Source organism: Scyliorhinus canicula, chromosome 7 (assembly GCF_902713615.1).
Source record: "Scyliorhinus canicula chromosome 7, sScyCan1.1, whole genome shotgun sequence".
Taxonomy (NCBI): Eukaryota; Metazoa; Chordata; class Chondrichthyes; order Carcharhiniformes; family Scyliorhinidae; genus Scyliorhinus; species Scyliorhinus canicula.
In genome coordinates this window covers 205,303,502-205,328,501 of record NC_052152.1, presented here as the reverse complement: position 1 = coordinate 205,328,501, position 25,000 = coordinate 205,303,502, and the positions used below count along the sequence as shown (strand labels likewise).

Sequence of the window (25,000 nt, the reverse complement as noted above, 5' to 3'; positions counted from 1 at the left end):
CCCCCCCCCATCCCAAGGGATAGTTGGGTGTGTATACGAGATTGAACAACTCCCTAAAAGCGCTCAACTCTGATCTTAAACATGCAACTGAATTGGGGAGTGTTGCCATTGGCAAAAGCGGGTGCAGGAGCAGAGACTGGCTTCTCATCATACCTCCAGTTAACATCAATGCACACTTGCAGTGACAGTTGTCGTTGTCTGCATCTCTTGTGCTGAAACTCGTTCCGTGAACAGCTAAACTGCTTTGGCGTCCTGCTGTTCCGCTGTATCCTTTCAGGAAAAGCCTGCGGAAAAGAAGGCGGAATTATAAACCACTGTCGTACTTCTTTCTGTGCAGTTATGTGTTGGCTCTTTAGGCATGCGGAGTACGTCACTTCCATCTTCACCTCTAATCTAGCCACCAGCACCCTGATCAAAGGGCAGATATAAAGCGAGCTTTAAGAAGAGTCAAGCTATAATTCTGCAGGAGGTTTTCTTCACCGAGATAACCAGATACTTTACAGACTCAAATCCTTTCATACCAAAACAATCCATCAGCCTCGACCTTAAATGGGCTCCACCCCTGAGAATCCACAACTCCCTCAGGTAGAGAATTCCAAAGATTTACATCTCTCCGAGTGAAGAAATCCCCTCTCACCTCACTGCTAAATGGCTACCACTTGTTTCTGGAGACCATCACCCAGTGTTCTAGATTCCCCACAGGAGAAACATTTTCTCAGCATCTGCCCGTGAGAATTTCAATCAGATCTTCTCTCATTCTTCTAAACTCCAAGGAACATAGAATCCTTACAGTGCAGAAGGAGGCCATTCGGCCCAACGAATCTGAACCGGCCTTCCGAAATAGTGGCCTACCAAGGCCCATTCCCCCGCCCTACCCCCATAGCCCCAGCTAACCTTCACATCTTTGGACACGAAGATGCAATTTTGTCAAGGCCAATCCACCTAACCTGCACGCCGTTAGACCATGGGAGGAAACCGGAGCACCCGGAGGAAACCCACGGGGAGAACATGCAGTCTCCACACCGATAGTCACCCGAGGTCAGAATTGAACCCGGGTCCCTGGAGCTGTGAGGCAGCAGTGCTAACCACTGTGCCACCCATATAATAAAAAACATAACCTCCTCAATCTTTCCTTACAGGACAATTCCCTCATGCCAGAGTATTTGTAGAACTTAATACGGTTTGTGAGATCATTGTCCTCTGTGTGTTCAACGCAAGCATTTAGTGAACATTTTAGAATGGGAGGGGGGGAGAATGTTCTGCACTTTGGCACTTTGCCAAAAGTATGTATGAAAATGCTGTTGGGAAGAATCATGAGGTGACAGAGAGAGTGACATGACTGAGGGTGGACTGGTGAAAAGACTTTTATCTGCAGAGTTTCATTGTGTTGGATAAATGGTCAGTTTGACAAGAGAACGATCGAGTTATATTCTTTGAGGTTGCTACACTGCGTGAAGCACAGAACTGTGAGCAAACAGTCTGTGCCGTTAGAAACCATCTTAGAAAAACATAGCAATGTTTGCATTGGCACCGAGACACAACATTTATTCAATCTCATTTGTGAAAATTCAATCCTTGATCTTATTATTATTTTAGACTCTCCATGCTTCTGGATGGGTCTGTTACTCTTTCGCACCTCTGTCCCCAGTTCGAATCTCTCTCTCAGCCTTTTTCTCTCTCAGTCTCTGTGTCCTTTTCTCTTACTGTAGGTGGGGGGGGAAGGGGGATTTTATGGGGTCTGTAAGAGTGGAGAATGTGGTGGGTGGAGTGGGGTGAACTTAGTTAGACACAAAGTTAAATTTCAGCCAGAATACAATCTGAGCCCTTGCCATCTTCAGAGCTTCTTCCGCGTGGAATCCAGGGTCAGCTTGGGGGGGTGGGGGGGTGGGGGTGGTTGGGGGGGGGGGGGGGGGGGGGGGGGGGGGGGGGATGGGGGGGCGGTAGGGCGGTTGTTAGCAGGATATTTCCTTGCCAATGCTTCACCCTGAAGCCATGAGATATCATGGAATCCGGAGTCGATGTTGAGGACGCCCAGGCACACTCCGTCCTGGCTGTATACCACTGAGCCATCGCCTCTTCTGAGTCTGTTCTGTCGGTGGGACAGGATATACCCAGGGATTGTAATCTGTGACATTGTGTGAAAGATACGATTCCAGGAGAAGATGTCAGACTGTTGTTCGACAAGTCTGTGGGACAGCTCTCCAAACTTTGGCACAAGCCCCCAGATGTTAGATACGAAGACCTAGAATCATAGAGTTCCCACAGTGCAAAAGGAGGCCATTTGGCCCATCGAGTCTGCACCGACCCTTTGAATGAATTCTACCCATAGGCTCCCCCCCCCCCCCCCCCCCCCCCCCCCCCCCCCCCCCCCATCCCATAACCCCATAACCTAACCTGCACATTCCTGGACACTAAGGGCAATTTATTATGGCCAATCCATCTATCATGCACATCTTTGGACTGTGGGAGGAAACCGGAGCACCCGGAGGAAATCCACGCAGACACGGGGAGAACGTGCAGACTCCACACAGGCAGTGACCCAAGGCCGGAATTGAACCCGGGTCCCTGGTGCTGTGAGGCAGTAGTGCCGACCACTGTGTACCACACTTGCTGTTGGTCAATGTCGGGTGGCCTGTCCCGTTAGACTTCACAGAGGTTTGATACAACTGAGCCCCTTGCTGGAGTCACATGGAGGCCAGCTCGGGTAAGGGCTGGAGTCACATGGAGGCCAGCTCGGGTAAGGGCTGGAGTCACATGGAGGCCAGCTCGGGTAAGGGCTGGAGTCACATGGAGGCCAGCTCGGGTAAGGGCTGGAGTCACATGTAGGCCAGCTCGGGTAAGGGCTGGAGTCACATGTAGGCCAGCTCGGGTAAGGGAGACAGATTTCCTTACCTTCATTGGTCACGATAACCGAGGCTAGATTTGAATTTCAGATTCACCATTTGGACTTAATTTCCAATGAAGCCATGGCCCCATTAGCCTGGTCATTAACATTACTGTCCAGCTGCCCCTGATGAAACAGGGGCTGGTTTAGCTCACAGGGCTAATCGCTGGCTTTTAAAGCAGACCAAGCAGGCCAGCAGCACGGTTTGATTCCCGTACCAGCCTCCCCGGACAGGCGCCGGAATGTGGCGACTAGGGGCTTTTCACAGTAACTTCATTGAAGCCTACTCGTGACAATAAGCGATTTTCATTTCATTTCATTTCATTTCATGTCTAGCATCTTCCTTCCAGTTTTTCCATGCACCATTCTGGGAAGGTTTGGACTGTGAGTCGGTGCAAGGAGGTTCGGTCTCTCCATCTCATAGAGTTTTTAAATTAATTATTATCAAAACAATCATTTTATCTGTGTGATTCTGTCTTATATTGGACACACTTGCAAAATAATAAAATCTAGTATGCCAAGTTCAATGACTTCATGGACCACGGGGGCCCTGGAAAGTTTGGAGTGTAATATTTTGGCTTGGAAATCATTCGTTTTACTGTGAGTGACTTTTACTAGTCTCCCAGTGACCGTTTCCAACCGAAAGCAAACGCAGTACCTGTAATTCTGTTTCTCGCTGCTCAAGCTGAACTTCTCATACAGGGAATAGACCTGGTTTCCATCCCAGTCCCACAGCTCAATCCGTAATGAGTAGACCCGTTGGCTGGTCAGCAGGTGAATGGCCTCGTTCCCCAGCCAGTACTCACCGGCTTCATCTCCGAAACCCTGCCGGAGAAACGCAGCAGTGTGAGAAAGGCGGAACTAGGGCAGTATGTCGCTGGGAACCAGAGGAAAAAGGGACAAGCTTGGATTTCTACCGCGCCGTTCACACAGACTCAGGATGGCCCAACGTGCTTCAAGACCAATGAAGCATTTTGTGTCAGAAAATTGGACAAAGTTCCTTCAGGTTTTTGTGTGACTTTCTTTTTGAATGCAGTTGGAAAGTGATTCAATGTCACGCGTGTGTATTTGTTGCTATACTCTTGTTTCAGCAGTAATCCCGCCTCCTACTCCACGTGTCAGCCAGATTCATCCACGCAACGCAGAAATAAATTTAATCAAGCTTTCAGTTCGATCACAGCCCACACCACCAACTGGCAAAAGGGCCTTGTGCAGTCCCATAACTATTGGGAGAAGATGCCGCATCATTTCCGCAAGGTTCAGGGACTGAGCGAGGAAGAAACAGAACAGCAAACAACTCCAGTCCTGCTCTTCAAATCAGAGGGATGCTGACACCAGGAGGTGGAGACTGGGAGAGGAAACAGGTGGGAGCTGAGGTGATGAGGCAGCAAGAGACGATAGATTTGAAAACTAGCCCGAATAAAACTTGCAAGTGGTGGAATAAATAATATTTTCACAAAATTGTCGCATGGACTTGACAAACTAAATGCCCGCTTTCTTCATGACTTTGACACTAATTAAAAACAAAACAAAAAATCGATGTCCAACTTACCTGTGCGGTCACAGAACTGCAAGAAGTCTTACAGCACCAGGTTAAAGTCCAACAGGTTTGTTTCAAACACTAGCTTTCGGAGCACTGCTTCATTCACCTGAGGAAGGAGTTACGCTCCGAAAGCTAGTGTTTGAAACAAACCTGTTGGACTTTAACCTGGTGTTGTAAGACTTCTTACTGTGCTCACCCCAGTCCAACGCCGGCATCTCCATATCACAGAAGTGTAAGACAGAGCTAGTGCTGTGAGCAATGAAATCTCTGTGTAGTGGGACCAGACATAATAAAGGGAAAGTCGCCATAGCCCCAGATGACCATCGCCTGCTTTCCCTTTGCGGGGGAGAGCTGATCAATGGCGATTTAACCTGAGGGTCACCACACCTCAGGCGAGGGGCAAGGTGGGGCCTTCATGAATAACCTCAGCCGGTACGGGGATTGAACCCACACTGCTGGCCTCGCCACGCATCTCAAACCAGCTGTTCAGCCCACTGAGCTAAACCAGCCCCCATGGTGGCGATCAGAAACAAAAGGTGAAGTCTGGACTCTATCCCTAATGGTTATGGGTGCTGGCATAGCGGGAGTTTTAAGACAGAGATTGAGAGTCTGTTATTTGGTAAGGGGATCAGGGATGTGTGGCTAATGGTGGTCCGTAGGGTTGGGTGCGGGCTGGGGGGGGTGGATGTGGGTTGGGGGAGTTGTGCGGGCTGGGGGGGTTTGGGTGTGGGCTGGGGGGGTGTGTGCGGGCTGGGGGGGGGTTTGGGTGTGGGCTGGGGGGGTGTCTGGGCTGAGGTGTTGGGTGTGGGCTGGGGGGTGGGTGCGGGCTGGGGGGGTGGGTGGGGGCTGGGTGCGGGCTGAGGGGTTGGGTGCGGGCGGGGGGGTGGGTGCGGGCTGGAGGGTTGGGTGCGGGCTCGGGGGGTGGGTGCGGGCTGGGGGGGTGGGTGCGGGCTGGGGGGGTGGGTGCGGGCTGGAGGGTTGGGTGCGGGCTGGGGGAGTGGGGCGGTGGGGGTGGGGGGTGGGTGCGGGCTTGGGGAGTGGGGTGCAGGCTGGGGGGGTTGGGTGTGGGCTGGGGGGGTGAGTTGGGGCTGGGGGGTTGGGTGCGGGCTGGGGGGGTGGGTGCGGGCTGGGGAGGTGGGTGCGGGCTGGGGGGCTGGGTGCGGGCTGGGGGGGTGGGGTGCGGGCTGGGGGTGTGTGTGCAGGCTGGGGGAGTGGGGTGCGGGCTGGGGGGGTGGGGTGCGTGCTGGGGGGGTAGTTGTGGGCTGGGGGGGTTGGGTGCGGGCTGGGGGGGTTGGGTGCGGGCTGGGGGGTTGGGTGTGGGCTGGGGGGGTGGGTGCGGGCTGTTGGGGTGGGTGCGGGCTGGGGGGGAGTGGGTGCGGGCTGGAGGGTTGGGTGCGGGCTGGGGGGTTGGGTGTGGGCTCGGGGGATGGGTGTGGGCTGGGGGGGTGGGTGCGGGCTGGGGGAGTGGGGTGCGGGCTGGGGGGTTGGGTGCGGGCTGGGGGGTTGGGTGTGGGCTGGGGGGTTGGGTGTGGGCTGGGGGGGTTGGTTGCGGGCTGGGGGAGTTGGGTGCGGGCTTGGGGGGTGGGTGCGGGCTGGGGGGGTGGGGTGCGGGCTGGGGGGTTGGGTGCTGGCTGGGGGGGGTGGGTGCGGGCTGGGGGGTTGGGTGTGGGCTGGGGGGTGGGTACGGGCTGTGGGGGTGGGTGCGGGCTGGGGGGGGTGGGGAGCGGGCTGGGGGAGTGGGTGGGGGCTGGGGGCGGGCTGGGGGAGTGGGGTGCGGGCTGGGGGGGGTGGGTGCGGGCTGGGGGAGTGGGTGCGGGCTGTGGGGGTGGGTGCGGGCTGGGAGGGTGGGTGCGGTTGGGGGGGTTGGGTGCTGGCTGTGGGGGTGGGTGCGGGCTGGGGGAGTGGGGTGCGGGCTGGGGGGGATTGGGTGCGGGCTGTGGGGGTGGGTGCGGGCTGGGGGGGTGAGTGTGGGCTGGGGGGTTGGGGTGCGGGCTGGGGGGTTGGGTGCGGGCTCGGGGGTTGGGTGTGGGCTGGGGGGGTGGGTGCGGGCTGGGGGGTTGGGTGTGGGCTGGGGGGGTGGGTACGGGCTGTGGGGGTGGGTGCGGGCTGGGGGGGTGGGGAGCGGGCTGGGGGAGTGGGTGGGGGCTGGGGGCGGGCTGGGGGAGGTGGGTGCGGGCTGGGGGCGTGGGTGCGGGCTGGGGGAGTGGGTGCGGGCTGTGGGGGTGGGTGCGGGCTGGGGGGGTGGGGAGCTGGCTGGGGGGTGGGGTGCAGGCTGGGGGAGTGGGGTGCGGGCTGGGGGGGTGGGGTGCATGCTGGGGGAGTGGGGTGCGGGCTGGGGGGGCGGGTGCGGGCTGGGGGGGTTGGGGTGCGGGCTGGGGGGGGTGGGGTGCGGGCTGGAGGGGGTGGGTGTGGGCTGGGGGGGCGGGTGCGGGCAGGGGGTGCTGGGTGTGAGCTGGGGGAGTGGGGTGCGGGCTGGGGGGGTGGGTGCGGGCTGGGGGGTTGGGTGCGGGCTGGGGGGGTGGGTGCGGGCTGGGGGGGTGGGTGCGGGCTGGGGGAGTGGGGTGCGGGCTGGGGTGTGGGTGTGGGCTGGGGGGGTGGGTGCGGGCTGTGTGGGTGGGTGTGGGCTGGGGGGTTGGGGTGCGGGCTGGGGGGGTGGGTGCGGGCTGTGTGGGTGGGTGTGGGCTGGGGGGGTGGGTGCGGGCTGGGGGGGTGGGTGCGGGCTGGGGGGGTGGGTGCGGGCTGGGGGGGTGGGTGCGGGCTGGGGGAGTGGGTGCGGGCTGTGGGGGTTGGGTGCGGGCTGGGGGGGGTGGGTGTGGGCTGGGGGGGTGGGTGCGGGCTGTGTGGGTGGGTGTGGGCTGGGGGGTTGGGGTGCGGGCTGGGGGGGTGGGTGCGGGCTGTGTGGGTGGGTGTGGGCTGGGGGGGTGGGTGCGGGCTGGGGGAGTGGGTGCGGGCTGTGGGGGTTGGGTGCGGGCTGGGGGGGGTGGGTGCGGGCTGGGGGGTTGGGTGCGGGTTGTGGGGGTGGTTGCGGGCTGGGGAGTGGGGTGCGGGCTGGGGGTGTTGGGTGCGGGCTGGCAGGGGGTGGGTGCGGGCTGGGGGGTTGGGTGCGGGCTGGGGGGGTTGGGTGGGGGCTGGGGGCGGGCTGGGGTTAATGGGTGTGGGCTGGGGGTGTGGGTGCGGGCTGTGCGGCTGGGTGCGGTCTGTGTGGGTGGGTGTGGGCTGGGGGGGTGGGTGCGGGCTGGGGGGGTGGGGTGCGGACTGGGGGGGTGTGTGCAGGCTGGGGGGATGGGTGCGGGCTGTGTGGGTGGGTGCGGGCTGTGTGGGTGGGTGTGGGCTGGGTGTAGGCTGGGGGAGTGGGGTGCGGGCTGGGGGGGTGGGTGCGGGCTGGGGGGGGGGGGTGCGGGCTGGGGGAGTGGGGTGCGGGCTGGGGGGGCGGGTGCGGGCTGGGGGGGGTTGGGGTGCGGGCTGGGGGGGTGGGGTGCGGGCTGGAGGGGGTGGGTGTGGGCTGGGGGGGTGGGTGTGGGCTGGGGGGGTGGGGTGCTGGCTGGGGGGGTGGGTGCGGGCTGGGGGGAGTGGGTGCGGGCTGGGGGGTTGGGTGCGGGCTGGGGGGTGGGTGCGGGCTGGGGGGGTTGGGTGCGGGCTGGGGGGTGTGGGTGCGGGCTGGGGGGGTGAGTGCAGGCTGGGGGGTTGGGGTGCGGGCTCGGGGGTTGGGTGCGGGCTGGGGGGGTGGGTGCGGGCTGGGGGGGTGAGTGCAGGCTGGGGGGTTGGGTGTGGGCTGGGGGGGTGGGGTGCTGGCTGGGGGGGTGGGTGCGGGCTGGGGGGAGTGGGTGCGGGCTGGGGGGTTGGGTGCGGGCTGGGGGGTGGGTGGGGGCTGGGGGGTTGGGTGCGGGCTGGGGGGTGTGGGTGCGGGCTGGGGGGGTGAGTGCAGGCTGGGTGGTTGGGGTGCGGGCTGGGGGGTTGGGTGCGGGCTGGGGGGGTGGGTGCGGGCTGGGGGGTTGGGTGCGGGCTGGGGGGGTGGGTGCGGGCTGGGGGGTTGGGTGCGGGCTGAGGGGGTGGGTGCGGGCTGGGGGGTGTATGCGGGTTAGGGGATGGATGTGGATTTGGGGGTGGTGTATGGGCTGGGAGGGGTGTGGGCGGGGGGGGGGGGGGGGGGGCGGTGGTGGGGAGGCTGAAAGTCCCGGCCGGTGTAACAGATTCTATTGCAGGGGGAGTTCTCTTCGATACCAATCCTGTTACCAGGTTAACCTCCTCCACAGCCGATGATTATTCCTCAATCAACATCGTTAATACAGGTTATCCAGTCATTAGCACAGTGCTGTTTGTGGGATCTGCCTGTGTGCAACACGGCTGCTGTGTTTCCAACATTACCACCCCCCCCCCCCCCCCCCCCCCCCCCCCCCCCCCCACCTCACCTGCCAAGACAGACGGAAGCTCCTGTGTTGGAGGATTTGATCGACCACAACACAAAATGAATGATATAGTTAAATAGTGAATAGTGAGAGCTGTGTGTGTGTCAGGGGGTAGTGAAGCAGGATGGCAGAGAGTGAAGGACAGGGCGGATAAAGAGAGAGAATGGCCAAGAAGTCGAGACTGGGTGACATGTAGAGGAACAGTTACAGGCAAATGTCTTCTCAATTGGACCTGGACTGTGATCCAGGTTGACCCAGGTTCAGCATTGGATTTACAGACTCCTGTGAAATGACTTCTTGTTGCGTTTCGAGGCAGTTTCCCAGCTAGTCAGTTGTTTTTGCTTTTGCTCCACAAGGCTTTTTGCCAAATACATATTTTTCTTGAAGAATGTGAACAATATTGGCGCAACGGGAGATCCCTTGGGAAACCTCCTGTCTTTCTTCAAAGGATGAAGATAAGAATGCTGTACTCAGTCCAGTTGTCCGGGACACAACAAGGAGATCGAAGCCCCGGGGGGAAGGTGTGAAAGAAGATTTAGGAAGACGAGAGGTTACAGCACTGAACAATAACTGAACAGTCTGGGATTTTATCTCCACAAAAGAGAAGGCGATGCGATTAAGACCTTTAAAGTTATGAAAGCATTTGAGGATAGACATCATCGAGAAGATATTTCCACTTGCAGGAGAGAGGGCTCTAAGTATGACAGTCACTAATACACCCAACAGGGGATTCAGTTATCACTTCTCTACCTAAAGTGGGGGGCATCACCTTTCTGGCAGTTCATTCCTTCCATTTCCTAGACTCACCGGGAGAGAGCAATTCTCGAAAGGCTACATACTTAATCTTTGTTTCTGACAATGCTTACTGCATTCAATAAAATTCCGTGTTCGATGCTATTTTTAAATTAATTCTTGTGGGTTTGTAGCTTTCTGCGATCTTTCCCACACAATCAGCATTTTAAAAGCCGGGATGGTCACCCTCGGCCAGAATCAGGTGGAGAACTGAAATGTGCAATTTAAAGACACACTGCATTAAGTTTTCACATCATTCGGTGCGAGTACTCCAGCACCGGACCCGAGCTCCTGAGTAGCTCAAGGACTAAAGCTCGGGGCCACGTAAAAGCAACTCCTTGTCCCACTATCCGATTGAGGATGTGTGCAGCTTTTCTCTCAACTTTCCTGGCCCCTTTTCCTGAAGGGATCGACTTCTCCAGGAGCACAGCAGCCAATCGTCCTTCAGACTTCCCCCCCCCCCAGTGGTCCAGGATCGCAAAGGCCAGACTCTCCTCCTCAGCTATTCGGTGTGATGGCACCAAAGACGGGGGAAATCAGTCTCTTTCTCTCCATCATTCTCTTCACCTCCTCTTGGGCTTCTTTGATGATCAAGGATCACAATTATAAAATATTCACTAATACAGCCAACAGGGAGTTCGGGAGAAATGTCCGACCCAGAGAGTGGTGAGAATGTGGAGCTTGCCCCCACAGGGGAGTAGCTGACATGAAGAGTACAGACAGGTTAAAGAGGAAGCTCGACAAAGACATGAGAGAGGCAGGAACAGAGGGATATTCCGAAAGGGAGAGTTGAAGTGGGATGGCAGGCAGATCATGTTTGACATTTACCAGTTAGGCTGTACTCTGTATATCCTGTGGCATTGGGTGAGATGAAATGAAATGAAATGAAAATCGCTTATTGTCACGAGTAGGCTTCAATGAAGTTACCGTGAAAAGCCCCTAGTCGCCACATTCCAGCGCCTGTTCGGGGAGGCTGGTACGGGAATTGAACCATGCTGCTGGCCTGCCTTGGTCTGCTTTCAAAGCCAGCGATATAGTCCAGTGTGCTAAACCAGATGATAGGGGGAAAGGGGGCTGATCAGATAGCCCCCCCCAACCCCCCTCCCATCAACCCCCCCCTCCCAACAAACCAACCCCCCCCCCCCCCCCCCCCCCGAAACACCCCCACCCCACCTCCACCCAGCCTGCTTGGAAATTTCAAAGAGATTGAAAAGTTCTGCCGGCGAGAATAGAAAAACATTTGATTCCTTGGTTTTGGGGGTTGAGTGACAAGCGATAACCAATTGGGAATTGGCGCTTGGGTTGTATTTTGTTGAGCTTTCGGGAGAGGGGGAAGTGGGCGGAGTGTGTGAGGCCACGTGTCAAAGCCCAAATGGCAGCAAACCGGGCAGCATGGGCTAGTTGGGCGAAGGGCCTGTTTCGATGCTGTAAACATCTCTAACTCGATGATTCAGTCAGTGCCAGGCACGGTAAACTACAGCAACAAACTCAGAAATTGTCTCAAACGCTTGCAGCTGCAATTCAATTATAAATTGGTGGATTTAATGCAGCCATCACGGGAGATACGAGTCTCCTGTTGCCTTCAATAACCTGCCAGTTGAACACTGATGAGTTAATTGTGGCTTCCCTGATTACTGTGAGACTGAGTCACGGGGAGCTACATTGTCTTTGCAAATTATCTCTCTCTGTGCTGACACGTGCTCATTTGGAGGAATCTAAGGCAAGGGGTGACTAAGCTGAAAGTGTCTGTTCCAAAAGTTAAAGGGCTAGCACATATCCAAGGGACAGAAAGGCCACTCCTTAAAGTGGTGTTACATATCTGAGTTGCTCAGGGGAGGGCACCTCAGAGGCTGTATTAATGACAGAGGGTGTTGCACAATGGGCATCGTTCACCCTGTTCTCCTTCACCCTCGAGTGTTGGAGTGGATCAGTGCAGCACAGGAAGCCAGGCAGCAGGGCGGAGGTAGACGCAGGCCCCTGGCTCCTCTTGTTTACAGATGTTAGAGAGAGAATTCCTGAAGATACTACCCCTCCCTATGGAGACCATGGCAGGAGTATGCGCCCTACTGCAGTGTGACCTGCGTACACAGTTACAGTGGACACCCTGAGGGTCACAGCAGCATGCAGTTTCTGTGTGCCTGATTTCTTCCAGCAGTCCACAGGTGACATCTGCGGCATCTCCCAAGCAGCCATCCAAGAGGTGACAAATACACTGCACGAGGGCTGGAGAATTCAGTTGAGGACAGCCAGGGGGGAAAGGGCAATGAGGTTTTTTAGCCTATGGACCGGGTGCTGCAAAGTGGGATTAGAAAGGGCACCTGGGTGTCCGCGGGCTGGCATGGACAAGATGGGCTGAATGGTCTCCTTCTGTGCTGTAACGTTTCTATGGCTCTATGGCTGGATTTCTGCATATTTTGGGTTTAATCTGCAAGAAAATAGTCGGTGCCCCTTGCAGACATGATATGGATAGAGAAGGGAAAACATTGTCAGGCCCTCATGTGAATAAACACACACTGAATAAAACACAACAACAGTTTAATGCGATGCTGACACTTCCTTAAAGTCATAACACCACCAGCAGTGTGACCTCACGATGTGAAAGTGAACTTTTGGAATTGTTTCGGTGTGCTGTAACGAGGGGCATTGCCAACATCTGCAGGTGTTTCCGCATCAGTCTGTTCTCCAGCCTCATGGCCTTTGACAGGCGCCCTCCGGCTGGCTCATGTCGGGACAGGCCAGGGTATAGACAGCTCTATAGACACTGCAGGAGGGTTCTTTGTGACCACTGGTCACTGGAGAGGGGCTGGGAGGCCCTGGCAGCACTCTGAGCACCTTCAGAAGAACCTGCAGATGTATCAGGCTGCGTCTCCCCAGCTTCTCAGTGAAGCATGGCACCTCCCTACTTCCTGTCAGCCGAGGGGGTCTCCAGCTCCACCGACAGCCTCTCACTGCCCCACAGCGAGCTCAGGGGGCCAGCAGAGTGGGGCCCACACCAGGCATCCGCTGTGTGATCTCGTGGGTCTACCTCTCCAAGACAGCCACCACATTCTCCATTGAAGAAGCAATGATCTCTCCTCTCTGAGACACGCCAGAATGGACTCCTCCATCACCTGAGCATTTCTGCTCAAAGCCTCAGGCAGCTCTCCCAGATTCTCCTTGCCTCTGCAACTCCTTCTCGTCGAGGGGCTGCCCTCCGACAGTCCTCCGACTGCCAGTGGCCTCCCCTGTCACTGCCTCCCACACAGCCTGACTCTACAGCACTTGCCAGGATTGTGGCTCTGGGCCGGCACGTGATCCACTCCCCACCCAGGCGAGTGTCACTAAACTGGGGCTCAGGCCCTCGAGTGGAACACACGCGGGCTGGTCACAACTCTCTGCCGTCGACCCTGCGAATGAAGCATAATAACAGCTACTGGAGTGATGATGCTCAGGGTCACTATCGTTCATAGTTTCCATGGCAACCAGAGATTATGGGCCTGTACAATGCCCCCTCACTCTCCATTCCCACAAATCCAAACTCAGTGTGGAATATGGGCTGATGGTCCTGCTCCCGTGCCAGCTCCAGGTCTTCCACCTGCCTCTGCCGCTGGATAAATCTCTGGTACTCTACCCCGGGTCTTGGATCTCTCCATGGCATCATGAGTAATTTTTTCCTGGAAGCATAAGGGGGAAAATGACGATGTTTCCAGTGATGTTGAGGAGAATCCCCTACTGATGGCCTTCCGCCTGGTCCCGAGAGGTGTCAGGCTCCCCAGCCGACCTTCCAATCCTCACTCCGGAAACCTCAACGGTAATTTTCTAAAATTCCAGAGTTTCTGGAAAACTCCCATCGGATTAGAAAATAGCAAATGTGACTCCCCTATTCAAAAAAGGGAGGGAGACAGAAAGCAGGAAAATAGGGAAACTATTTTCCCTATAACATCTGTCATAGGGAAAATGCTGGAATAATTAATGAGGTTATAGTGGGGCATTTAGAAAACCTTAATGCGATCAGGCAAAAGCAATGCGGTTTTATGAAAGGGAAATTACTAATTTACTGAAGTTTTCTGAGAAGGTAACAAGGAACCCAGATAAAGGGGAACCTGTGGATGTGGTGTACTCAGATTTGCAGAAGGTGTTTGACAAGGTGCCACATGAAAGGTTATTGTCCAGAGTAAAAGCCTGTCATGTTCAGGGTAACATATTAGCACGGATAGAGGATTGGCTTGTTGGCAGGAAACAGAAAGTGCGAATAAATGGGTCATTTTTGGGTTGGCAAAATATAATGAGTGGATCAGTGCTGGGACCTCAACTATTTCCAATCTATATCAATGACTTGGATGAAGGGGTCAAATATATGGTTGCTAAATTTGATGATGACGCAAAGCGAGGTAGCAGAGTAGTTGTGAAGAGGACAGAGTCTGCAAAGGGATATTGATAGGTTTGTTGATCTTTAAATTCTTCACCCGGTAGTCTGGCTCAATAAAATGAGAGATGGATTTGTAGGTATAGTATCATTTAATAATAAGCAACTTGCAAGGCTGGCTTACTCGTAGAACTCCAGAACACACAGCCGCCTCCTGTGAGTTCCACAGCAAGAGATACAGAAGACAAAAGGGTATCTGCTAATGTATTCAAACTCACAGTAAGATTCACATATAAGCTTCCCATTGGTCATTCCATACACCTCCTGACCTGGCCCTATATCCTAATTGGTCACTTTGCATTGTAACCCCAGCATCCTTTTCACCATGCTCACCATGCGGCTACCCTCCCCCGAGGGTCTCAAACAGGCTTTGCTAAATCCCTTTGTCCTTTGTCTGTGAGCTCACTACCATCGGACGGGCCCTATTTATCTATACTATTTTAACTAATAGTCCTATTTTGATCACATTCATTTATTCATTTCCTCAGGTTAGCTGGTTGGCAGACATTTGGTAGATGGAGTATAGTGCGAGAAAATGTGAACACATCCATTTGGGAAGGAAGAATGTAAAAACAGCATATTAGTTAAATAGAGAGAGATTACAGAACTCTGAGATACAGAGGGATCTGGGTGTCCCGGTACATGAATCACAAAAAGTTAGCCTGCAGATCCAGCAAGTGATTAGGAAGAAAAATGGAATGTTGACATTTGTTACAAGAGGAATGGAGTACAAAAGACGAGAGGTCTTACTACAGTTGTTGTAGTGAGACCACATCTGGAAATACTGGGCGGGTTCTCTCAGCCCGGGGCCGGGCCGGAGAATCCCTGCGGCCGCCCCGACGCCGGGCGGAGAATCGGTGCCATTGGCGTCAACACATAGCCTCAGGATCACAGAATCCCGCCCACTGTGTTCAGTTTCAGTCTCCTTAAATAAGGATTCTTAAATCCTTATTTAAGAAAGGATATAATTGCATCAGAAGCCATTCAGAGAAAGTTCTCTCCATTGATTCCTGGGATGGGGGTGTTGTGTTATGAGGAAGGTTGGGTCTGTATCCATTGGAGTTGAGGAAAATGAAAGGTATCTTTCTGAAACATATAAAATCCTGAGGCAGGGTGGATGGTGAATGTTTCCCTGTGTGGGAGAGACAAAAGCCAGGGCCACTGTTTAGGAATAAGGGGTTTCCCATTTAGGTTGGAGATGATATTCTTTCAGAGGATTGTTAGTCTGTGGAATTCTCTTCCCCAGTGCAGTTGAAGCCAGGGGCACTGAATATGTTAAAGCTGAATTGGACGGGTTTTTGATTGACAAGGGAGTCAAAGGTTACAGGGGGTCCACAGGAAAGTCGATTCAGGCCATCATCCGATCAACCACGATCTTATCAAATGATGGAGCAAACTCGAAGGGCCGAATGGACTACTCCTGATCCAAATTCATATGTTCGTATGAAGCACAAGAGGGTGATTCAGCTCCTGCTGACGCGCACACATGCAGCCTATTCAACTATGGAAGCTGGCGAGGAGGAACACTCGTCTAACGCTTAACTATTCAGTGCCCCCAGTTTCCCGCCCAACTTTCGATCATTTCTAGGCAATATGAAGCTCACACTCACCGTGCAGTGCGGAGGAAGTCATTCATTCTTTTCTGCACTGGACCCTCTCCCTCGGATGGAGTGGACAGTCATTCACCTTGGTGCTGACCTCTGCCCTGGTGGCCTTGGCCATTTGTGATGCCCTTATACAACGGTCTGCTGGAAGTAGGGTAGCTCTGTGTTCCCAGATGACCTGAACAAGGTTTGCAGCGATCCCTCACTGAACTATGAGGCGATGTGTTGAGGGATTGTGACATCTCCAAACACAGCGCCATCTGTTGACGACACCAACTGAATTTGTGCCAAGGTGGAATTTCTTTCTCCCTGGACTCTCAAAGGTTTTCTGTTACATTCATCCGACAGTACTGACCCGTCCAATTGCTGTCCTCCCTCAGAGAGACAACATACGGAATTTCAGCTTTTAAACAGGACTTTCTGCTCTTTAAACATGATACCTTCTGCGTGAGGGTCAGCCGGCATGGGTTCCCAATGACCCCATGTGTTCTGGTGGTGAGCCCTCGGTAAATATATTCCTCAGTTTCTCACCGTGTGATCAGATTCAGGCATCTTCATCCTTCCCGCACCAGATTCCCGAATACCTCCAGGTCCGCCGGCAGATTCGGCGATGGACAAAGTCCAGCCCTCAGGAGAAACTCTCTTCACACAGAGAGAGGTTGGCGCATGGCTCTGAGGGAGGCTCTGCACTGTCGGAGGCCCCACCTGTTCGCTCAGGTGGGTGTGAAAGGCCCAGAGCTGAAGAAGAGCAGAGGAGTTCTCCCCGGAGTCTGGGGCCAATATTTATCCCCCGGCCGACATCGCTGTAGTGATCTCTGTACACAAGGGGTTAATGTGTAATCAGTAGCACCACATGATCACTAGAGGGCCGGACCAACAGGGGTATAAAAGGCAACCACATTGGGTCTCTCTCTCTCTCTCTTGGGTGCACTGTGACCAGGGCAGTATCAGATTAGTTCAGATAGCGAGTGGAGTTACGTATAGTTACCGTAGTTAGATCTTGTTAACCTTATCACTAGTATCAAAGTTAAAGTAAACAACTCATGCAATTATTGTTACAGTTACTCAATAAACCTTTTACCACTGGACGAGTTTGAATCTTCTTCATCGAGATTCAGCAGATCTCATCATTAACCAAGGTTTGAGTAGCACGAGTTACCGATCACACAGGGAACAAAACATGGTACCAGCGAGTGGCTTTAACAGAACTAGTTAGAAATTTATCCCATTGCCTCTTCTGGGACATTGCTGTGTTGTAATTGGCCGACTCACTTCCTGCATAACGGCAGTGACGGCACTTTGTATTCAAGCTTCATTGGGTGGAAACAACTTTGGGTTTTCCCAAGGTTGCGAAGGGCGCTATATGAATGCAAGCACTTCCTTTTACTCACCATTTTGTATTCCCTCCAATTCCTCTGGAAGTCTGTGCTGCCATTAACTCTCCTCTGGATAACAGTCCAGCCCCCACCACTGGTTTCCATCTGACAGTAAACCTGCAGATTAAAGGAGACATTACAGAGGGTGGCTGAAGCCACAATGGAGCACGGTTCAATGGTACAGGAATGCCTGCTGTCAAAATGGACGGCCTGTAAACCTTACCCGCTGCATGGCCAATCAATGGCGTGGCAACAAGACGGATACTTTTATTTCAAACAGCCTGGCACATTCCTTCACTCGGATATGATGCACAATGTGAGAATGGGCCCCACAGTCTCTTTTCAGCCAAAGACCAGTCAGGTGACCCCCAAGCCAGAAAAATCTCCCAATCTGAGCCTCTCCAGTCCAGCCTCCCCCATCCCCACCTCTCCGGAAGGACCCCCTCGGCACCTTGAAGGAAAGTGTCAGGAGGGTATTCACCTCCTTGCAGCCCCCCCCCCCCCCTTCCGAGTCCAAAGTGCCAGGTTGGCACTGCCAAGGGGTGGGGCCTGAAGGGGGTGACTGTGGGGGACTGAGGGGGGCTGAGGGGGGCTGAGGAGGGCTGATGGAGGACTGAGGGGGGCTGAGGGGGACTGAGGGGGGCTGAGGGGGGCTGAGGGGGGCTAAGGGGGGACGGAGGGGGGACGGAGGGGGGCTGAGGGGGGCACGGAGGGGGGACGGAGGGGGGACGGAGGGGGACTGAGGGGGACTGAGGGGGGCTGAGGGGGGCTGAGGGGGGCTGAGGGGGATTGAGGGAACTGAGGGGGGCTGAGGGGGATTGAGGGGACTGAGGGGGGCTGAATGGCCAGATAGCTTCACTCCGAGAGCCAGCGGCAAACAATCCCGATTCTCCTCAGGCCGGAGCACTTGGGCTGAAAACAGGAGAACGGCATTCCTCCTGTTCAATTAACAAGAAGCAAATATCAAACACACTGGCTGGGATTCTGTGACCCTGAGGCTAAGTGTTGACGGCATCAACACGGCCTCAGGATCAGCAATTCTGGCCACTCCAGGGGGCTAGCACGGCGCTGCAGCGACCCACGCCGCTCCAGCCACTGAACCCGGCATCAACTGGGCACCGCGGGGTCCGCGCATGCGCAGTGGCACCGGCGCCAACACACACATGCCCAGTGGCACCGGCGCCAAACACACACATGCCCAGTGGCACCGGCACCAACACACACATGCCCAGTGGCACCGGCACCAACACACACATGCCCAGTCGCACCGGCGCCAACACACACATGCCCAGTGGCACCGGCGCCAACACACACATGCCCAGTGGCACCGGCGCCAACACACACATGCCCAGTGGCACCGGCGCCAACACACACATGCCCAGTGGCACCGGCACCAACACACACATGCCCAGTGGCACCGGCACCAACACACACATGCCCAGTGGCACCGGCACCAACACACACATGCCCAGTGGCTTCCTTCTCCACGCCGGACCCGACGCAACATGGCGTAGGGCTACAGGGCGCGGGAGAAAGGAGGCCCCCAGCCCGATCGGTGTGCCCCGATCACGGGCCAGGCCCCATTGGAGGCTCCCCCCGGGGTCGATTCCCCCCCCCCCCCCCCACCCTGAGGCCACCCCCGGACCCTTCAACGCTGAGGTCCCGCCGGCTAAGAGGTGTGAACGGCGACAGCGGCGGGACTTGGGGTTTTTGCCATGGCCGCCCGCCCCATGCCGGGCCGAGAATCGGAGGGGGGGCCGCGTAGAGCGGCCCCCGACCAGCGCCGCGTCGACCATGCCGCGCCAATGGCACCGATTCTCCACTCGCCGGAGAATGGCGTCCCGGCGTTGGGGCAGCGTGGCGCAATTCCCGGCCCCGGGCTGAGAGAATCCCGCCCATCGAATTCCCGGATCTATTGTTGACACCATTTCCTCCTTCAAGATAGACATTTAAAAAAATATAAATTTAGAGTATCTAATTCAGTTTTTCCAATTAAGGGGCAATTTAGCGAGGCCAATTCACCTAACCTGCACATCTTTGGGTTGTGGGGGCGAAACCCACGCAGACACGGGGAGAATGTGCAAACCACACGACAGTGACCCAGAGCCGGGATCGAACCTGGGACCTCGGAGCCGTGGGGCAGCAGTGCTAACCACTACGCCACCATGCTGCCCCTTCCAGACAGACAGAAAACAAAAGAAATAGAACAAGAAGCCGGCAGATGTAGTTGATGCAGACATTGTGAGATTCAGACAATGCTTCAGTGTCAATCTTACAGAATAACAGAGCACTTCCTTTCCATTAGAGAGAAACACAGCAAGTTCCATTCCTTTCCGTAATTTTGCCCGTGAACCAATATTTTAAAGGCATTTCCAAATTTTATTTATTCATTCACAGGGCGTAGGTGCCACTCGCAAGGGCCGTATTTATTGTCTTTGAGAAGGTGACGTTAACCCACCTTCTTCAGTGAAACTGAATGGCTTGCTCAGTTATTCCAGAATCACCCAGCTTTCTGTGGATCTGGAGGCAAACATGAGCTCGACCAAGATGGAGAATTTCCTTTGCTAAGGGGAACCAGCATCTTCGTCATGGTTTCATGAGCCTGGATTTTATCCACCACCTGAGTCCCGCCCGCTAATCTCCGCCCTCGACCGGCCGAATTCCTGACGGCGTGGTTCCAATCTGGTCCTGCCGTTTGGGAAACTTGCGAGGCGGCTGCGAAGTCAGTCCGCACTGCCACAGTCGGGGTGAGGGCTGATCGGAGGGCAGATGGGGCCTATTTCGGGAGTGCGGGCTATGTGTGCGGGTGGTCCGGGGCGGCCGATCGGGGGCACTATTTTGGCCGTCCAGGTCTGTCGGCTGAGTCCGCCCCGGAGCACAGTGCGGCCGCTGGAGGCTGGTTTCTGACCCGGACGTGCAGGGTCCGTATCTGCAGCTGGAGCTTCGAGCTTCAGCACAGCTGCCTGCTAGCCCCCGCTAGCCCCCAGCTAGCCCCCCGCTAGTCCCCCGCTAGCCCCCAGCTAGCCCCCCGCTAGTCCCCCGCTAGCCTCCCGCAAGCCCCCCCGCTAGCCTCCCGCAAGCCCCCCCCGCATGCCCCCCCGCTAGCCCCCCCGCAAGCCCCCCCGCTAGCCCCCCGCAAGCCCCCCCGCTAGCCCCCCGCTAGTCCCCCGCAAGCCCCCCCGCTAGCCCCCCGCAAGCCCTCCGCTAGCCCCCGCTAGCCCCCCGCTAGCCCCCTAGCCCCCCGCAAGCCCCCCCGCTAGCCCCCCGCTCTAGCCCTCCGCTAGCCCCCCGCTAGCCCCCCCCAAGCCCCCCGCTAGCCACCCCGCAAGCCCCCCTAGCCCCCCGCTAGCCCCCTTAGCCCCCCGCTTGCCCCCCGCTAGCCCCCGCTAACCCCCCGCTAGCCCCCCGTAGCCCCCGCTAGCCCCCGCTAGCCCCCCCGCTAGCCCCCCGCTAGCCCCCCGCAAGCCCCCCGTTAGCCCCCCCAAGCCCCCGCTAGCCCCCTGCAAGCCCCCCGATAGCCCCCTGCAAGCCCCCCCCTATCCCCCCGTTAGCCCCCCCGCTAGCCCCCCGCTAGCCCCCCCGCTATCCCCCCGCTAGCCCGCCCGCAAGCCCCCCGCTAACCCCCCCGCTAGCCCCCGTTAGCCCCCCCTAGCCCCCCGCTACCCCCCGCTAGCCACCCGCAAGCCCCCCGCTAGCCCCCTGCAAGCCCCCCGCTAGCCCCCCGCTAGCCCCCCGCAAGCCCCCCCGTTACCCCCCGCTAGCCCCCCGCTAGCCCCCCGCTAGCCCCGCTAGCCCCCCGCTAGCCCCCCCGCTAGCCCCCCGCTAGCCCCCCGCTAGCCCCCCGCTAGCCCCCCGCTAGCCCCCCCGCTAGCCCCCCCGCTAGCCCCCCGCTAACCCCCGCTAGCCCCCCGCAAGACCCCCCGTTAGCCCCCCGCTAGCCCCCCCCCCACAGCCCCCCGCTAGCCCCCCCCGTTAGCCCCCGGCTATCCCCCCCGCTAGCCCCCGTCAGGGCTGTGAATCTGTGGCCTTTTGATGCCAGTTTTCCTGGCTTAAAAGGCCACAGTTTTGACGATGGCATGGGGACATAGTCCCTAAAATGGAGAATCTAGCCCAATGTTTTCATTACTCCCTGCAATGTTTCTCCTGGACATTTCATAGAATTTACAGTGCAGAAGGAGGCTATTCGGCCCATCGAGTCTGCACCGGCTCTTTGAAAGATCACCCTACCCAAGGTCAACACCTCCACCCTATCCCCATAACCCAGTAACCCCACCCAGCACTAAGGGCAATTTTGGACACTAGGGACAATTTATCATGGCCAATCTACCTAACCTGCACATCTTTGGACTGTGGGAGGAAACTGGAGCACCCGGAGGAAACCCACGCACACACAGGGAGGATGTGCAGACTCCGCACAGACAGTGACCCAAGCCGGGAATCGAACCTGGGACCCTGGAGCTGTGAAGCAATTGTGCTATCCACAATGCTACCGTGCTGCCCAATGATTCGTTAATTAGTGGAGAACCCAGATTAATCCTGGATATTTGTGAACCTGCATTTCTGACCATTAGAACAATGTAGGATTGAGATTTACATCGGAGTGGATGGGAATTTTAAAAGGATATCGGTGACAAAGTATAAAGTCGCCATATTCCCAGATGACTATCGGCTGCTTTCTCCTTCGAGGGGAAGAGCTGACTGGTGAGGGTTTAACCTGAGGATTACCACACCTCAGGCCAGCTTGAGGAGGCAGGACCTTCATGAATAACCTTAGCCGATACAGGAACTGAACTCACGCTGCTGGCCTCGCTCTGCGTCATTAACCAGCCATCCAGCCAACTGAGCTAAACCAGCCCCAGTACAAAGTAATCTATTACTGAACAGCTTGGCTTTCTGTTCACATGGAGATTAAGGCAAGTGGTTGGTTACCTTGTGAGGGTTTGTCATATTCTCAATGTGGATTGTGTAGACCCCACTCATGTTGGCTCCAGATTCCAAGGCATCTGCGCAATCTCTGAAGATCTTATCCTCCTTCTTAACCATTGCTGCTGACGGAAGGGAAACAGGTCAATGAACTGGCAGAATGAAGCAACAAGGGAAATGACAGATGCTGGAAACCTGGATTTAAGTTCAGAAAGCAGCTGAAGATAAGCAGAAGGACAGAAGAAACAGGGGCAGCAGTAGGCCATTGGGCCCCTCAATCCTGTTCTGCTATCCGCAAGACCATGGTTGATCTTCCACCCCAACCTCACCTTCCTGCACTGTCCCCATATCCCTTATTCCCTCACAGTCAGAAAATCTACCCACCTCCTCGAAAACACTCAGCATGGAGCATCCGCATCATTCTGGGGTCGGGAATTCCAAAGATCCACAACCCTCCAACTGAAGAGATTTTACCTCACCTTGGTCCAAAATGGACAATTCCTTATTTTGTGACCCCATGTTCCAGATTCCCAACCAGGGAAAACATTGGCCCAAACCGGCCAATCTCCATATGTGTCGTAGCCAGGAGGCACCTTGAAGATGCACTGGGGGATCCCAGGAAGGCCCCATGCATGGACTGCAAGGCAATTGCCTCGGACGTTCAAACTCTCGGTGGTCAACTACCCTTGAGTGGGAACTGATCCGATTTCAATCTGAGACTTTGGATGGTCCTGACTGTCTTCCAGGAACAGTTATCCAGGAAAAGTTAGGAGAATTAAAGCTGCTTTGAACCCCTGGGTTACTGTAGCACTGACTCTACGGAGCCCTCCACTGGATCCCCTGATTACCACCCCCCCCCAACCCTCACTACCTTCCCGACCACCTGACAACCTCCCGATTACCTGCTCCATCCCAACAGCAACACCCTAACAATCACATGTCTGACTCCCAGAAGCCGCCGACTACCCTCCCAACCCTGGACTACACCCATACCACCCCCCCCCGACTACACCCCACTCCCCCTGATTACCCTCCTGACAACTCCTCTACCCTACCACCACCGACTATCCCCTCAAAGGCCAACTACCCCACCCGACTACCTCTTGACAACCTCATGGCAAACCCTCCCGACCCCTCAAATACCCTCCCAGCACCCCCCCCCCCAACTACCTTCCGACTGACCACCCAATCCTCCTGCCCTCCAGATTCACCACTTGACCACACCCACCCTAACCCCGTCCCCCGCCACTCCACCACCACCCCAATCTTACCCACTTACCGTCCACACTTACCTATTCCCCGGCTTCTCATTGTGCCCGGGAACTTTAAAATTGCCTGGTTTCTAGTGCTGTTTAAGGGGCTCTGACTTCACTTCCTTCGACGCTGATGCCCGGCCCAAGAGTCCCCAGGGCTCATTTCACAACAGGCCTAGGTTGGAAGGTTGGATGAAAACACGCAGCTCTATTCCAGTGTCAATACAAAGGGACAGGGGTAATCCGACTGTAATCCACTCCTCGGGAATTCTGGCCATTTTCTGAGCATCTACCCGGTCAAACCCCCGTAAGAATCGAATAAGTTTCAATTGGACCACAGTCTGGATTCTACGGTCTGGAGACTAAGTGCTGCCGCCGGTGGAGAATCGTGGTAACTGCGCCCTGCCGCTGGGAGCGCCGGCAAGGAGAGATTCACGTCCTGCGAATGGGCCGGAACGCAGCCCACGTGTAGCCCTCCCGAGCCACGGCCACACAGGCGTCTGATTGGCTGGGGTTGGGATTCTGGTTCTGAGCCTGACAAGCTGCAGCAGGTTTAAACTCCCCACTCAGCACAGACTTTCGTTCCAGCTGTGAGTTTCCTGGGTACTGAGGTTGAACGCATGCCGGATGGTGTTGAGGAGAGGAGGGACCCCCCCCCTCTTCCCCAGGGTGGGGCAGAGAGGACTACAAGCCCGTCGAACCTGAACGAGGCCTGGGATGAGGTGGCAGAGGCTGTCAGAGTTGGCAGGCTCGCTGGAAGGAACGGCACGCAATCCCGTAAGAACAAGCTCCTTCGAGCAGCTCTGCTGAGTCACCACCTCTGTGCCCCTGGCGTTATTCTCGTCCCTCACTCCTCACATCAGCCCCCAATCCCCTAGACGCCGACAGCACCCCACCTGTCTGCATCTCCCTGACAACCCACCCTCCACAAAACCCCAACCCTTGTGTTGTCCTCTTTGGCCAGGAGCTTTTCACACACATGCCATCAGCTACAAACCCCCCCCCCCCCATAAAACCTGCATCCAAGTCTATCACTCTGTCCTTTCTGTGTCCTCAAGGATAAAGCGGCCCATAAATGCCGGAGGCGCCAGAGGATGGGAGGCAGCATCCCAGATGCCATCCACACCCTCTCCGAGGAAAAGACCCTGCAACTTGCGGGGAGGTCAAGGAGAGGGGAGTGGCAGGAATGGAGTTCAACAAGAGCCAAACAAGACCCCAATGCAACGCACACGCTGCTATAGCAAGTGAGTCGCCCCCTCTCCCACAGACCAGTCCATCCCAGGAGCTCACCGCAGGATCACTATGACCCGAGATAGGGGCGGTCCCCCAGCCAGAGGTTCAGGACACCCCGGATCACCCTCCGGGGAAGATGTAGACGTCACGCCGCTGCTTTCACCTGCACCATTCACCATCCACCATCGCCGCGACTATCACCTCGGTGGGTCACGTTAGTGATCAGGCCCCTGCGTCACCCTCTGGTGAGCACCACACACACAGCAGCAGCACATCCGGTGGAGGCAGAGACTCCTGAGGGAGCAGACAGGCTCACATTAACACTGCAACGAAGTTACTGGAAAATACCCCTAGTCGCCACATTCCGGCGCCTGTTTGGGTACACAGAGGGAGAATTCAGAATGTCCAAATTACCTAACAGCATGTCTTTCAGGACTTGTGGGAGGAAACCGGAGCACCCGGAGGAAACCCACGCAGACACGGGGAGAACGTGCAGACTCCGCACAGACAGTGACCCAGTGGGGAATCGAACCTGGGACCCTGGAGCTGTGAAGCAGCAGTGCTGATGCAGAAGCAGAGCC

At 56.3% G+C, this 25,000-nt stretch overlaps 1 protein-coding gene across 5 annotated transcripts in view; it reads right to left on the bottom strand.

Annotated features, from left to right (window-relative positions):
• The window catches only part of angpt4 (angiopoietin 4), a 146,388-nt gene that overhangs the window by 5,462 nt on the left and 115,926 nt on the right, over nt 1-25,000 (bottom strand). For 4 of the 5 annotated variants that reach the window (XM_038803771.1, XM_038803774.1, XM_038803772.1 and 1 more), the window contains exons 5-8: nt 21,940-22,055; nt 17,026-17,127; nt 3,543-3,709; nt 154-284 (exon numbers count right to left, since the gene is read on the bottom strand). In XM_038803771.1, the coding sequence (XP_038659699.1) occupies nt 154-284; nt 3,543-3,709; nt 17,026-17,127; nt 21,940-22,055 (516 nt within the window). The remainder of the gene's footprint in view (nt 1-153; nt 285-3,542; nt 3,710-17,025; nt 17,128-21,939; nt 22,056-25,000) is intronic. The other variant, XM_038803773.1, reaches the window with a different exon arrangement.